This window comes from Drosophila nasuta, chromosome X (genome assembly GCF_023558535.2).
Source record: "Drosophila nasuta strain 15112-1781.00 chromosome X, ASM2355853v1, whole genome shotgun sequence".
Classification (NCBI taxonomy): domain Eukaryota; kingdom Metazoa; phylum Arthropoda; class Insecta; order Diptera; family Drosophilidae; genus Drosophila; species Drosophila nasuta.
The window spans coordinates 28,901,804-28,918,563 of record NC_083459.1 but is presented as its reverse complement, the minus strand read 5'-3'; the positions used below and the strand labels follow the sequence as shown (position 1 = coordinate 28,918,563).

At 30.9% G+C, this 16,760-nt stretch overlaps 1 protein-coding gene across 1 annotated transcript; it reads left to right on the top strand.

Moving 5' to 3' along the window:
• The first annotated feature begins 8,604 nt into the window (after positions 1-8,604).
• Positions 8,605-15,991, top strand: LOC132796574 (17-beta-hydroxysteroid dehydrogenase 13). Its single transcript, XM_060807793.1, has 4 exons — positions 8,605-8,765; positions 13,189-13,684; positions 15,281-15,463; positions 15,562-15,991. The coding sequence occupies exons 1-4, from the start codon at positions 8,746-8,748 to the stop codon at positions 15,823-15,825; spliced, it is 963 nt and encodes a 320-aa protein (XP_060663776.1). The 5' UTR covers positions 8,605-8,745; the 3' UTR covers positions 15,826-15,991.
• Positions 15,992-16,760: the final 769 nt, after the last annotated feature.

Here is a 16,760-nt window from a genome sequence, read left to right as displayed (position 1 = left end):
GGACTATTTGGCATATTTCGAGGATAGGAAAAAAAAGTGTGCATAAGTGTATTTTATCGGGAGGGGATCACTTTGAAGGGAATGATATTGATTTAGAAGAATAAATAAAGATTTTTCATTTTACAAACAAATTCACCTTACTTTTTGCCCACAGTAGTAGGTGTTAATGCGGACGGACGGACAGACAGACGGACAGACAGAATATATATTCTTTTTGATCTCTTCCTGTACAAAGTTATAATACCCTTCTTCCCTATGTTTAACATGTTTATAAATGAGCCAATGCAAAATGTTTAGCGTTATCGCTTTAAGTACAAAACATTTTTGCATCAGCATGACTTTGAACATTAGCTGTTGCATTGTTATTAAAATGAGCATATAATTAATGAATCTATATTAATGATGGTGCATGCAAATATGACAGCAATCACTTCCTTAAATTGAAATCGATAAATAATCATAGAGATATGAACTATGATATTAATAACTGTCTACAGATAGAAAGAAAAAGGTCAGAGCCATTAAAAAAAAAGGTTCTTTTCTTATCATAATCAAGTACATTTCATTTACATGCCAACTGACAGCGATAATCTTGAAGATTTTCATTAAAGAAAATGCATTTAGTAGTTTGCTTGAAAGTTGGACAAAATGCTGAGTCATCGTGATTAAGTAGCAAATGTTCGAAGTCGAAGTCGAAGGCGATTTGTGGCTTATAAATTGTGAGTGTGATAACTATTTATGGATTATCAGAAGCACCACCAATAAAAGTCCATAGTGTACAGTGCGGGGCAATTGATTAGAGACATTTGTCGACAACAGGAAATTCACAAAGATAATTTTGAATTGTTGTTATTGTTTAATGATTTCACTTCAAATCCAAGAAGTATAAATATTTATTACGAGTGAAGCTATTGAGTTGACGCGCATTGTCTCATGATAATGTCAAGTGCTCTCTGTGTAGATCGAGTACGAAATGCGGCGTTTGTAATCTGTCGATTAGAAGTTGGCCGTACCTAAGGTCGCTCAACTGACCCCCAACTGTCCAACCAGATACGGTTAAAGCAACCGATACAACGTCCGACGGAAAGAGATGGAAAGAGAGATAGATAGATAGATAGAGAGAGAGAGAGAGAGAGAGATACAAAAACACGCACGCTAATGCGACTCAGATAGCTGCGGAAATGCTTGCTGGCATGTGTGTAAGTAGATATCTATTAGATTGTATCTAACAGTGCATTAAGATACAATTATAAGGGGCACAAGATACAGATGGGTTAATGAGACATATTTCAAGTTCAAGTAAATGTATCTCGTAGATACACATATCTTTTTTACTTATGTGTATAGTTCAAACTATAATTTCACTTTATTTATAATTGATTTTAGGTGTATTTATCTATTTTTTATTTAAAACTATAAATTATATCTATTAGATTGTATCTAATTAATATACAATTATACAAGATACAGTTGGGTTTACTATATGTAACTGTATCTTGTAGATACACATATCTTTTTTACTTTACATCGATTTATTTGACTAGTTCAAACTATAATTTCATTTTATTTATAAATATTTTTACTTATTTTGAATTTGAAACTATAAATTATATCTATTAGATTGTATCTAACAGTGCATTAAGATACAATTATATGGCGCACAAGATACAGATGGGTTAATGAGACATATTTCAAGTTCAAGTAAATGTATCTCGTAGATACACATATCTTTTTTACTTATGTGTATAGTTCAAACTATAATTTCACTTTATTTATAATTGATTTTAGGTGTATTTACCCATTTTTTATTTAAAACTATAAATTATATCTATTAGATTGTATCTAATTAATATACAATTATACAAGATACAGTTGGGTTTACTATATGTAACTGTATCTTGTAGAAACAAATATCTTTTTTACTTTACATCGATTTATTTGACTAGTTCAAACTATAATTTTATTTTATTTATAAATGTTTTTACTTATTTTGAATTTGAAACTATAAATTATATCTATTAGATTGTATCTAACAGTGCATTAAGATACAATTATATGGCGCACAAGATACAGATGGGTTAATGCAGCACATTTCAAGTTTAAGTAACTGTATCTCGTAGATACAAATATATTTTTGACTAGTTCAAACGAAAATTTCATTTAATTTATAAACCTCTGTGTATTTATTATGCTCGAAAATTTGGTATATTTTGTACTCGATGGTATATTTTAAACGTAGTACTATATCAATATACCACATGTATTTTATTTTTGGTATATTGTAAGAATAATTATTTTTTTTTTTTTGGACATCCAACGAATTCTATAATCAATTTATATTTATAACTTCAATATTTGTAAATCTTTTCACGTGTAGTTATTTCTTTATTTTATATCCAACAAATAACATAATCTATTTAAATCAATAATTTCCTTATTTATTTACTTTTTAACCTAATTTATTGAATAATAAATTCTATTAATAACTTTATATATTTAGAAACATTTTTAATCAGTATTTTTGCTTTATACTTTTGCACCCAATTGATTTGCATAATCAATTTTGATCTTCTTGTTTTGCATTCAATTAATTGAATACATTATTTTTAATTATAACTTAATATTATGAGTGTTTGCTTTATACTTTTTGCACCGTATTTATTTTTGAATATTCTTTCTTCGTATCTTGAACTTTCCTTCTACCTTTAAATATGTATTTGTCTTTGTTTTCAATCAGTTGAATGATTTATTTCCATCTCCAACTCCATTTAATTCGTATAACTTATTTACTCGCTAATTTTTGCATCCAATTAATTGAAATTAATTAATTGAATTCAGAATTTGTTGTGCATCTGCCAGATTGGAGTCATTAATTTTTTGCTGTTGTATTTATTTTAGTTGCGTATATTTCGTTTTGTAAATTGCCTTTCCTTTTTGGTGTTTTTTTTGTTGTTGTTGGGTTTTTAACTTCCAGTTTCATAAACTCGTATATGTGCGTAGGTATTTTTAATCATACAATAATAATATAATTATACTTTAATGTTTCTTACCATGCTTGTTTTTTTAATGTTTTTTAATATTTTTTTGCTTTTTTAGTTGAGTATCTTTTTATACCCACTACAGTTGATTTGGCTGACAATCTGGTATATTAACATACCAAGCATAGCATTTGGTATATGTTTAGTAATTTTGCGGTATATTAATGTGGTATATTTTTAAATGAATACCGCATCATTATGTGAGTATACCAATTATAGCCGTCGGTATATTTTAGTATTTTTGCTGTATATTATTTTTGATATTTGGTATATTTTAAAATGAATACCGCATTACTAAAGCAATATAGCAACTGTATCATTTAGTATATTTTAGTATTTTTGCGGTATATTAAGTCGGTATATTTTCAAATACCAATCACATCATTTGGTATATTTTAATATTTTACGGTATATTATTTTATAATTTGGTATATTTTAAAATGAATATCGCATTACTAAATCAATATACCTACTATAGTCTATGGTATATTTAAGTATTTTTGTGGTATATTGATTAAGTAAATTTTAAAATTAATACCGAAATACTATTCTATTATATTAGGTGTTGAGCACACTCGACTGTAGATCACTTACTTGTTCTGTTTGCTGTTGTATCTTTATATCTTCATATCTATATTTTTGCAGTTATTTTATCGCTTTAACTAACTTACCATCTATATTAGTATCTGAGTATCTTTGACGTCTGTATCTTGTATGTTTTCTAAACCCATTTGCCTGTATCTCTGTTTATTGATGCCGCTTTATTTATAAATTTTCGCTCTGTTTCTAAGCCAGACTGAATCAATTTTTATTGCTGGATTTCGTGGTTGGTTGACTTTGAGTAAGCTTGTATATATATGAATAACTTGGTGTCTTTCCTGGAAATCAAATAATTTCCCCCCTCAGAGTAACTTCATATCGCACTTGTTATCTTTATATACAAATATAGTGTAGGAATTTTCATTTTGACTTTGATGACTTATGCTTCATATCGTATTTATCATTTCTGTTTGTTTGTTTGTTTGTTTGTCTTGATCAATTTCATGTTTGGCCGGGGCGCTAATAAATGTTGTTGCATCAACATCAACGACAGAGAGCTCGTCGCTTGTCCCAACAGCTTTAGACACCATTTGAGTAAGTTGAGCTAAATTATTCGATTAGTCGCCAGGCGAAATTTGCAGTCGCGTTGCACTTGAATTGCGAACAAAAAAACAAAAACAAAAAAAAAATCGCAATTGCGCCGTCACGCAGAAGATGCAACGGATCGAGGCAGACCGGAATGAGAATCAGCCGTAATATAGACAATAAAACAATATCAAATAATACGCTTACTTAGTTATTTACTCACTTGCTGCTGACGTGACGTATACGTAATGTGACACACATTCTCGCTAAAGCTGCTTTTAACCTTGCCACTTTGCAGTTACCTGTCGCACAGCTTCTAATTCTAATTCCAGTCTCAGTCTCAGTTTCAGTTTCGAATTTCTATCAAATTCATTCATTGAGCTAATCGAGTGAAACGAGTTTCTCGACTTCTCGAATTCTCGCCGCTTGCAATTTCCTCAAACTGCAATTAAATAACGACATTAGCTCAATTGCAATTGGCGAGTGGATTCATTTCGTACTTGACCAAGACCTTAGCCACGTTTCTTCCGTTTTCTTTTCAATTAGTTGTCAATTAGTTTTTGCGATAGTTCAAATTTTAGATCAAATTATAAGTTTACAGCATTACGAAATTGCGATAGTTGTTATAGAAATCTATGCGATACTTCCTAATATTACTTTATTGAAACCTAGCTTAGCTGTGTGGTAGTTTGTGCCTTGGCCAAGACCTTGGCTACGTCTCTTCCACTTTAACTTTAACACTTTAATTATTTTTTGTGATAGTTCAAATTTTTAGATCAAATTATAAGTTTGAAGCTTCACGGAATTGCGATAATTGTTACGCGATGTTTCCTAATATCACATTAATAAATGCGTAATTGATACCCAATTAAGCTATGCGATAGTTGATGCTTTACGCTATTTTTGTACGCTATTTTTCAAATATTGCTTTATTGATACACAGCTTAGTTTGTTTCTTTAGTCCATCTCTATGTGATACTTCCAAATATTGAGTTATCCAGCTTAGCTGTTGTTTAGTCCATTATGATGGGTATCAATTCCCATCTTAGCTATGATTTTTACTTTAGTCCATCTCTATACGATATTTTGCAAGTATTGCATTGTTAATAACCAATTTACCAGTGTAATAATTGTTTCTTTAGTCCAACTATATGCGATACTTCCAAATATTGCGTAATTGAAACCCAGGAATGCTATACGATGCTATGTTTCAGTCCATCTCTATGCGAGATACGATAGTTGATGTTGAAGTCCATCTCTATGTGCAACTTCCGAACATTGCGTAGTTATTGCTTTAGTCTATCTCTTTGTGATATTTTCAAACTTTGAGTTATCCAGCTTAACTGTACGGGAGTTATTTTTAAAGTCCATCTCTATGCAATACTTGCGAATATTACGTTATTGAAACCCAGCTTAAATAGTTGTTCCTTTATTCCATCTCTATGCGATACTTTGAACTATTTCGTAATTGAAACCCAGATGCTATGTTTCAGTCCATCTCTATGCGAGATTTCGAAATACTGTTTAATTGAAACACAGCTTCGCTGTACGATAGTTGTTGTTGAAGTCCATCTCTATGTGCAACTTCCGAACATTGCGTTATTTAAGCCTAGTTAAGCTCTGCGATAGTTGTTGCTTTAGTCCATTGAATAATTTAAACCCAGCTTAGCCGTGCGATAGTTTTTGCTTAAGTTCATTTCTATGTGATACTTCCAAATATTGAGTTATTCAGCTGTACGATATTTGTTTGCTATAGTCCATCTCTATGTTATACTTCCGAATATTGCGTAATGTAAGCCTAGCTAAGCTGTGGGATAGTTTATATTTTAGTTCATCTCTATGCGATATATCCTAATACATATTACGTAATTGAAACCCAGCTTAGATAGTTGTTGCTTTAGTCCATCTCTAAGCGAAGCTTTCACAGCTTAGCTATGCAATATTTGTTCCTTTATTCCATCTCTATGCGATACTTTGAACTATTTCGTAATTGAAACGTAGCTTAGTTGTCTGATTATCGTTATGATTTATTTCATTGTGCAACCAGTTGCTCGAACGTGTAACTAATCGCTTAACGATGGTTATATTTCAAGTGTGAGATTTGTTTGACACTAATTGTCAGTGAAATATGGAAATGTGGCTGAAGTCAATAGCATTTCAAATAAAATTGTTTTATGTTTTTATACAAAGTTTACATAGCATTTAAAATAATTTTGATAGGTTTTTATAAAAGAAATGCATTGAACAATTGTGAGCCAAGGTTCTCTTTATTTTACTTGACTTTCCGATATTTTTTTTAGCATCGTTTAACATATATCTTAACATTACTTTATTATATTTATGTTTAATGTTACAATATCTCTAGCCTTTCTCTTATGTGTCCAACTCTGCCAGCCTGCAACAAATATTCAATACGATATTCAGATAGGTTATCTTTAAGCGATAGTTCCACTCCATTGTGCGATAGTTCTACTCCATGAGCTGTTGCAGTCAATAGAGCGTTGCTTATCTCCCACTGGCATCATATCAGCTATTGTTCTTGTTGTTGTTGTTGTTGTCATACTCACGTTTGCCTAAACGGGAGTCGCGTCATGTCACATATTGATATTGACTGTAGATACTACGTAACGCCCCATTGCCCATTGCCCATTGCTCATTGCCCCTGTTATAGCTATTGCTTCGGATCGGATCTATTGGTACAATATTCCCATTGTGTAATGCGGGAAGCTGTCACGCTCTGGGTCGGTTGCTGGGGTTATCTGGGGTTATCTTTTTGAGTGGTCGCATTTGAATTTTCCTACACAGAACGCAAAAAAGTGAAAGCTAAGGACGCGCTTTGCGATGAACTTTAAGTGTTTCAAACGGACATTGACACGATTAATTATTGGCAGGCAAGATTCAATTATTGAAAATGTGTTTGTAGCAAAGCTTCTGATTGCACTGACACAGTGTATGCTCGACTAGTACATACTCTTTCATTTCTATTTTAAACTATATATATTATTGAGTACTTTTTTTTGCTCAATCTTATTTATTTAGTATTATTGTTTTTTAAGTTCTTAATAATTTAGTATATTACTTTTTTAATTTTTGAAATTAAAAAAAAATAAGATACTGACCAGTGTTTGTTGCTCAACTATTGCATACTCTGTTATTTGAATTTTGTAGAGTATTTATTTAACTAATTCAGTATTTTGTTTTTCATTCTTATTAATTTCATATTTATATTTCCTTAAGTTCTTATTTTTATTGTATTTTTAAATTCGTAGTAATTCAGTATTTTGTTTAAATTTAATTTAGTAATTTTATTTTTTAATTCTTTTCAAATTAGTATTTTTTAATCTTATTATTTTAGTTTTTTTTTTGTATTTAAAAAACTTAAAATTTTTCTGTCAAGTGTATGCTCTATTAGTGCATACCCTGTATTTTTCTATTTTGTAGAATATTTCTTAGTATTAATTAAATATGTTGATTTTTGTTCATTCATATTGATTTAGTATTTTCATTTCTTTAAGTTCTTATTCGGTTAGTATTTAAATTTAAAAATTCGTATTCATTTGAAATTTTCTTTTAGAATTCTTATTAGTTTAGTCATTTTTTATTTATTGATTTTTGTAATTTAGTATTTTTAAATCCTATAAATAAAGTGTTCAAATATTTATTCTTATTAATTTATTTAATTTTTTCATTTAATTTTGTATATATATTTTCTTTGCAATTGCTTTAGAAAATATTAGTTTACCTGCTAAAAAGAATTGGATTAGCCACTAAAAACTTTACTGCATGCAACATATTTGTGCATATCCCATAATCTGTAAACTTCAATGGGATGAGTTAGCTAAAACTCCTCAATTGAATACTATTCTTAGGGTATGCAATATGCAGGCGCTTATCGCTGACTCGATTGCAACACACAGAGCAACGAAAATGTGTTCTGTATCTGGAACTCTATTTGTAGCCCAACCTAATGAGTGAGTGCGAATGTGAGTGTGAGTGTGTGAATGTGTGAGTGTATGAGTGTGCAAGTGATTTTATGTGTTGGGTGTGTTTTTTGTCTAATAATATACCAAAAATATAGGCTCGCATTGTTTATAAATATTAGACTTTTATGCCTGTAAACATTGAGTGCTGATTTAACACTCACTACATTCACCAGAATCGCACTCACTACACTCACACTCAGTACACTCACACTCACACTCACTACACTCACACAATCAGATTCTTCATTGAGACTCAGGTTGCGCGTGTTGTGTTCGTGACTCTCGTTTTATATAGATCAGCAGCTGGTCGAGTGAGTGAGTGAGTGTGAATGCTTTTTGAGTGAGTGTTTTTTGCATTTATGATGAATACTGTATACTTTATATGATGATATACGTAGCACGTATAGAATCACTCATACGACTCATACAACCGGCAAGTAGCATTCGTGTTCTGTTTACTTTCAGTTCGAATTCGTTAACAGACTCTAACGGTCTGAAGTGTGTTCCAGCGATCTAAACACTCAGCACAGATCCTGACGCGTAAAATATATAAATTTCCAAAGAGAAACAAAAAAAAAAAACAACAAACAAATACAAATATGTCGAAGACCAACCAAAGGTTAGTAACGCATAAAGTGAGAGTGTAAAATGTGGGAAATAAATAATTCTTTGGCTAGCAACTGCAATTGCTGGAAATAATAATCTTATCAAAAAGTTAAAACATTTATTTTTTGTTGTATTTTTTTTGAGTTGAGACACGTAATTGTGAATTACCAAATATGCAAATGTGTGTGTGTGTGTGTGAGTGTGAGTGTGTTGATAAGCAGCCTAAGAGAGAGAGAACTATGACCCCCCCAAAAAAAAAAAGAAAGATCTTTGTGTATTATTAGACTGATTAGCCATGTCCAAGAGCTGTACCTAAAAAAGAACTTTGGTATATAACTATGATAAACATGAGGTGGAAAAATACTAAGAGTATGTTTAACTACCAAAAAAAAAAAAAGAAAAGTACGTTTGTTAATCTTAAAGGACTTGACAAAGTAAATTCCCAGAAAGTTGAGTCCAAAAATTAGAACTCAAAAAATGTTTGCAAAATTTGATCGTCTGATCTACTTATGATCGTTATAAACTCAAATGAAATATATATTTTTTATGGTTTATAAATTTATATATAGTTTAGCTTAGCTTAGTAAAGTGCAACAAACTTTATTATTATTGTAAATTATTTTTGCCTTCCTCAGCATTCTTCATTAGTGTAACTGATAATCGAAAGTATAGCAATTGATTCATCCTTAAGTTCCACTATCAATTTGTGAGTAATTAAAATTGCGATTTGCGATTGCATATCAGATAGCAAATGCAATATTTTTAAATAGTTGATTAGTAATTAAAGCAAGTCATTCAAAGTAAAAATATAACAATATAAAAGTTCAAAGTGTGTCATGTATTGTATTTTTTGTTCTCTCTTCTTTTCTTTACAATCATCTATTTTAGCAATAAGTAAATTGTATAATTAATATTCAATTAATAGAAATAGCAGTAAAAAAAAGTAACATGAAGTAAAAATGAAGTCAGATTGATAAAGCTTAAAAAAAAATTAAAAATAATACAGATGTGCACTTTGTGCAATGTTAATCCAAAAAAAAAACCGGTTGCTAAATGATTTTGTAATTGAAAAAGCTTTTACTTTATGATCGTTAATCACACTCAAATAAAATTTGCCTTTAACTTACATGTTACATTTATTAAGTGTCTTATAATTTGTGCCCAACAATTTGACAACTGAACCTTAAACAGCAAATTAGTTGAGCGTGAATGCGATTAAACAACTGGTTGAGCAATTAATTATTTTTTAAAGACAGTTGTGGGAATAAAAATACAGTTTATTAGCTAATGATATATCGTAAAAAATGTCTAGCAGTTTTAACCATTTTATTGGCATCTTTCAATGAAATATGAAAATCTTAATTGACTGCACAATACTCTGGCAATTATTGAAAGTAAACAAATTGGAATGAAATGTAGTTGAAAGATTAAAAGAATATTAAAAAAAATTGATTAATTTAGTATACTATTTAACTTATTTAGTATATTATTTAAAATAATATATCTGCCTAAACAAGCTGAATTTAGTTTATTTTGTATTTTTTTCACTTATTTAGTATACTATATGAAATAGTACTATTGTATATTATATGAAATAGTATATTTGCCTAAACAACCTGAATTTTTATAACTTTGCATTTAAATCTTGCTGCAAGATTGTTTTATTATAGATTGAAAAGAAGATTACTCTTTAGTTTTTTTCGATCTTTCAAAAAAATGTAGAAAAATATATTTTTTAGTTGGAAAAATCTAAAACAACACTTTGTTCTTCAATCATCGTTTTGAGATTACGAAATCTTCTTCTATCTTAAATTCAAGAAATTTGTTCCTTTTTATATTATTTTGTATTCGCAGTGTAAGCAACTTTAATAAATATAAGTATATTAACTAAACAGTTGAAAGAATTCACTAATTTCTTAATCCAAGTGATAAAATACTTGAGTTTTTAATCTCGAAATGCTTAAATGATTTAATTTAATACCATACTATAATTAAAAAAGGGTTTTATTTTAATGAATATGTGTTTAATTAACATTTATGATATAAAGTTATACTTATTTGTATATAACTTACTTACGAAATACTTATCACCGAATCGCAAAGCATTTAAACCCAGAACCACATAAAAAATGATTCACGACAGCTTTAGGAATTGATGAAGGAATTAAAAGCGTTAGATCGTTAGATCTAGTATATTTGGTATATTTTGTCAAGCAGTATTAATTTATACTGAATACTGAAGGGGATAAAACGCGTAATGAAAGATTCGTTAGATCTAGTATATTTGGTATATTTTGTCAAGCAGTATTAATTTATACTGAATACTGAAGGGTATAAAACGCGTAATGAAAGATTCGTTAGATCTAGTATATTTGGTATATTTTGTCAAGAAGTATTAATTTATACTTAATACTGAAGGGTATAAAACGCGTAATGAACGATTCGTTAGATTTAGTATATTTGGTATATTTTGTCAAGCAGTATTAATTTATACTGAATACTGAAGGGGATAAAACGCGTAACGAAAGATTCGTTAGATCTAGTATATTTGGTATATTTTGTCAAGCAGTATTAATTTATACTGAATACTGAAGGGGATAAAACGCGTAATGAAAGATTCGTTAGATCTAGTATATTTGGTATATTTTGTCAAGCAGTATTAATTTATACTGAATACTGAAGGGTATAAAACGCGTAATGAAAGATTCGTTAGATCTAGTATTTTTGCTATATTTTGTGAGTATTAATTTAATACTGAAGGTCAAAATGAATTATTTTTTTCAAGTACATTTTCTTCTGTGACAGATTCATAATTTGAAATAAAAGAAGTTGTATTTTAGATATCAATCAATTCAACTAGTTAAATAGACTTTTGTTGTCTTTCATTAAATGCAGTAGCTGAGTGAAATTTCTTTAGACCAACTCTGCTGAGAGTTGAGTTCATTTGGTTTGTCATTTTGGTTTTCATCTAGAGTTGAGAGCATTGCACATTACGTGCTGAAGCTGGAATTTACTAGCATTTACATACATAAGTCTCAAAAGTCAGCGGGTGACGATTGCCAGCCATGGTCAAGGTTGTAAACATGATGTTTACTTTAGTTATTATGTGCGGTAGCTAAGGTTAGACCGTTACGATATGAAAGAAATGAGCAAAAATGGGGGCAGCAAAAGCGAGTTGTAAAACTGCTGACGAAGCTTTGAAAAATCTGGCGACCAATAAGAAATATAATCAAGCTATCCGTAGAACTCAACACAAACACGTTTTCCCAAATGTAATTTATAATTTATATTATAAAACATTTAACAATTCAAAATTAAAAAAATTCCTTAAAGAAGTTGGAAAAATTTTTCGAAAAAAATGAATTTACATTTTTGAATAGTTTTCAGATTCAGAAATTGAAAAATTCGGTTACATTATAAATACAAATTTACAGAATCACATTAATTTGACTGAGCTAGTTATACCTGAGAAACTAAAGCACCAGAAATAATGAATCATGACCAAGGGTCAGCTGACCACAGATGAAGATAAAACAAAACAAGTAATAAAGCTAAAGTAGAGTGTGCTCGACTATGAGATACCCGCTACACATTTTTAATTAAAGCAAAACAATGCGGTATTAAATTTTAAAATATACCACAAAATACTAAGAATATACCAATGTCTACATTAGATATATTGATATAGTAGTGCAGCATTAATTTTAAAATACCAAAATTAATATTCCAAAAATACTAAAATATACCAAAGGATGTATTTAGCACATTGATATACATATGTATGTAGTAATGCGGTATTAAATTTTAAAATATACCAAATAAATATACCGCAAAATACTAAGAATATACAAAAGGCTATATTTGGTATATAGTAGTACTTTAAAAATATACCATAGTAGTCATAGTATACCAAGTATGCCGCAAAAATACTAAAAATATACCAAAAGACATATTTGGTATATTGATTTAATGCTATTTATTGCCATTGAAATATACCAAAATACTAAAAAAATATACCAAAGGCTACATTTGGTAGTAATATATTCAAAATATACCATAAAGTGTAAAATATACCAAATATCTTTAAGTGTTCATACGGATGGACGGACAGGCGGACATTGCTAAATCATCTTGACACTGATCAAGTACATAACATATATACTTTAATTAACCTGTCTGTAACGTAAAGTTATAATACCCTTCTACCCTATGTGTAGCGGGTATAATAAAAAAAAAAAAGAGTTAATTTTGTTTGGTTATGGGTTCCGGCTGGCGCATTTACAAGCGAACTAGAGATCAGCTCTAGCTCTAGATCTCATAATCAGCACAATAATAAAAATAATAATATGTTATATTATTATAGTTGTCGGTAATTAGTTCATAACACGCACTTCCCCATTTACCTAATGCCCTCTCTCTCTCTCTCTCTCGTTCAGCGGCACTGCCGGAAGCGCTGGCAACAACAATGATATCTACAACATTGTGCTGCTCATCGTGGACATTGTGGTGCTTGTGGCCAAATTCTGGATTGCCATTGTCGAGGAAGTGTTCAAGGCCTTCACCACACGCCCACAGTCAAATGTGGCCGGACAATTTGTGCTGATCACAGGCGCCGGACATGGCATGGGCAAGGAGATGGCATTGCAATACGGTGCATTGGGCGCCAAGGTCATCTGCTGGGATGTCAACGAGCAGACAAACTCACAGACCGTCAAGGAGGTGAAACAAGCTGGTGGCACTGCCTTTGGCTACGTTTGCAATGTGGTCAAGCGCGAGGATATCGTTGAGCTGGCCGCCAAGGTGCGCAAGGAGCATGGCTTCATCAGTGTGGTTGTTAATAACGCTGGCATTATGCCCTGCCATCCACTTCTGGAGCACACCGAGCAGGAGACGCGTCTCATGTATGACATCAACGTGCTTGCTCACTTCTGGGTAAGTCAGATTATGATATAGTGTCTGCAAACTTCTGGAAAGCTACCGATTTTAATGTCACATAAAATAAATAACAGACTGATTGAACTAGCAACGCAAAATCCAAAAGGTAAGACCTAGGAGAGTGAAACAACATTTAGCAATCTCGATATATAATGAGATAGTTGAGTTTTAAAAGTACCTTCAAGTGATAATATCTTCGAGTTTTGTGGGTGTTTAAAATTCATATATTGAATAATTAAAAACACTTATAAACTGACTGAAGAGATGGTAAAACTTAGGAGGCTGTAACATATTTTAAGAATTTTAGGAATTTCGATTGTATAATAAGTTCGTTGAGAGTTGAAGTACCTCCAAGTGAATGCCTTATAATTTTACAAATTAATATTATTAAAAAAAATAAATAAAAACACTGATTAACTGACTGAACGGAACAATAAACGCGGTAAGACCTAGGAGGCTGTATCATACTATGGGAAACTCCAATAAGATAATTGACTTTTAAAATATCCAATTTAGCAAACTAAAGTTATTCTTTACCAAAACAACACTAACTGACCATACTAAGAATGGCAGCAATCGGTAAAGCGGTAAAACCTAGGAGGCTGTAACATATTTTGAGAATTTCGATTGTATAATAAGTTAGTTGAGAGTTGAGAGGCTTGTGAATGTCTTACAATTTGACAATTTAATGAATTATTAAAAAAAACACTGATTAACTGACTGAACGGTAAGACCTAGGAGGCTGTAACATAATTTGGGAATCTCTATAGTATAATTAGATAATTGACCTTTGAAATATCTAATTTAGCAAACTAAAGTTATTCATTACCAAAACAACACTAACTAACTACTAAGAATGTCCAAAATCGGTAAAACGGTAAAACCGAGGAGGCTGCAACATAATGTAGGTTCCTCGACTATATAATGAGTTAGTTGAGTCTTAAAACACATCCAAGTTACCGCTGATCGAACTATCAACACACAGTCCAAGTGGTAATAGCTAGGAGGTTTTATGAGTGTCTTTAAATTTATATTTTGACTAATTAAAATTAATTCATAAAAATAAAAACACTGATTAGCTGACTAAACGGAACTATGATATCCCACAAAGAGATAATTGAGTCTTAAAATATCTATTTTAACGAACTAAAATTATGTTCTACAAAAACAGAACACTAACTAGCCGTTCTTATAACGTCCACAACTTGCACAATAAGAGCTAGGAGGGTGTAACATAATTTACAAATAGGAATTGTATAATGAGATAGTTGAGTGTTAAAATTGTAACGAACTAAAATTATTGTTTACAAAAATAAAACACTTGCTAATACTATGAACGTCCACAACTGGAATGGTAAGAGCTAGAAGGCTGCACCAAAGTTGACTCTACGACTAATCTGAAATTTTCAAATTAGTATAAAATGGTCTTTAGTCTGACTAAGAAAAATCTTTCTAGTGACCGTACTATGAACTTTCATACGGTAAAACCTAGGAGGTTGCACCAAAGTTGACTTTGGTTACTCTATGACTTTACGTTTTTTTTTAATTTTACTGACTCAAAAGCTAATTGCATGAACTCATCTTTCGCTACAGATCATCCAAGCCTTCCTGCCCGATATGGTGGAGCGCAACGAGGGCAGCATTGTTGCTCTCTCCTCCTGCGCCGGTCTCTTTGGTCTGCCCAATCTGGTGCCTTACTGCGGCACCAAGTTTGCTGTGCGTGGCTACATGGCCGCTCTTGCTGAGGAGCTGCGTCTCAAGAATCCACAGACTAACGTAAGTATATACCCTTGAATTTTATGGGAAGAAAAAGTGATGAATATAGAATTCTATTCAAAATGTTATGTGTCTAATGTGTCTCTTATTTCACACAGGTTAAGCTGACCACGATCTTCCCCTATATGATCGACACTGGTCTATGCAAGAATCCACGTTTCCGTTTCCCCAACCTGTTCAAGTTGATCCCACCCCAGGAGGCGGCTGCCTCCATCATTGAGGCACAGCGAGAGGGTCTGGAGGAGGCGGCGATTCCACGTCGCTTTGTTGCCATTGAAAAGATCGGACGCCTGATTCCCAGGAAGGCAATGCGTTTGGTCAACGATTTCCTCGACACGGGCGTCGATTCTGACAAGCATTAAGCTCGACTCACAACTAGAAGAAACCAAAAAGAAAAACCAATAAAAAAACTGTAAAACGGATGAACGAAGAAAACATATAGAAAGTAAAGGAAACAGTTCCATATGACATTCAGATGAATTAAGTCTCAAAAGCTTTATCGATTTATCGATCTATATATAAACATATATATTTTTTTTTACATTTATCTACTTACTACTCTATATGTACATACAGAGCAAGAATTTAGCAAGCTTAAAGGTTGTTACTTAATAAATAATAAACTTTTATGTAGTATACCAAAATTTTTGGTACATTCGTGTACATTTGTTAATAAGTTTTATGATATATGGTTGATTGGATTTTGGTAAGAGTTCAAAATAATTTCGGGTCTCTCAAGAAAACATAAATATTGAATATATATTATTCAATTCAAATAAATTTTTAGCAATTCATTATGGTTAAAAGAATTTTGGGCAACGATTATTTTATACGGAATTTATTTTGTAGGAAGTTTTTTTTTACCAAAAATATCAGTTGTCATTATCTAAGTCTAAAATTTGGGTACAGTGTGAGAAAAAATCTAGATTGAAAAGTATCTTTTTGATGTTAACGAAAAAAAAAAATCTTGAAAAAAGATTTTTGGTTTGAAACAAAATCTTGAAACACATTTTTTAGGTTGAAAAAATCTTTTATCAAGGTCTTTATACTAAATTTGTTTTTGAGATAGAAACCATTTTATTTAAAGATTTAAATCTTGCTTCAAGAATGTTTTATTTTAAAGTGAAAAATAGATTGCAAATCTTGATTTAAGTTTTTTTCGATGTTTCGATAAAAAATCTTGAAATAAGATTAGGTTGAAGAAATCTTAAATCAAGATTTTATTCTTCGTTTTGAGATTACTAAATCGTCTTTTAAGATTGAAAAAATTTCAAATTCAAGGATTTTGTTCTTGTTT

Coding starts and splice junctions, on each gene's coding strand:
- LOC132796574 (XM_060807793.1), top strand. CDS start 8,746: ATGTCGAAGACCAACCAAAG. Junction 8,766..13,188: donor ATGTCGAAGACCAACCAAAG/GTTAGTAACGCA, acceptor TCTCTCGTTCAG/CGGCACTGCCGGAAGCGCTG. Junction 13,685..15,280: donor ACGTGCTTGCTCACTTCTGG/GTAAGTCAGATT, acceptor CTTTCGCTACAG/ATCATCCAAGCCTTCCTGCC.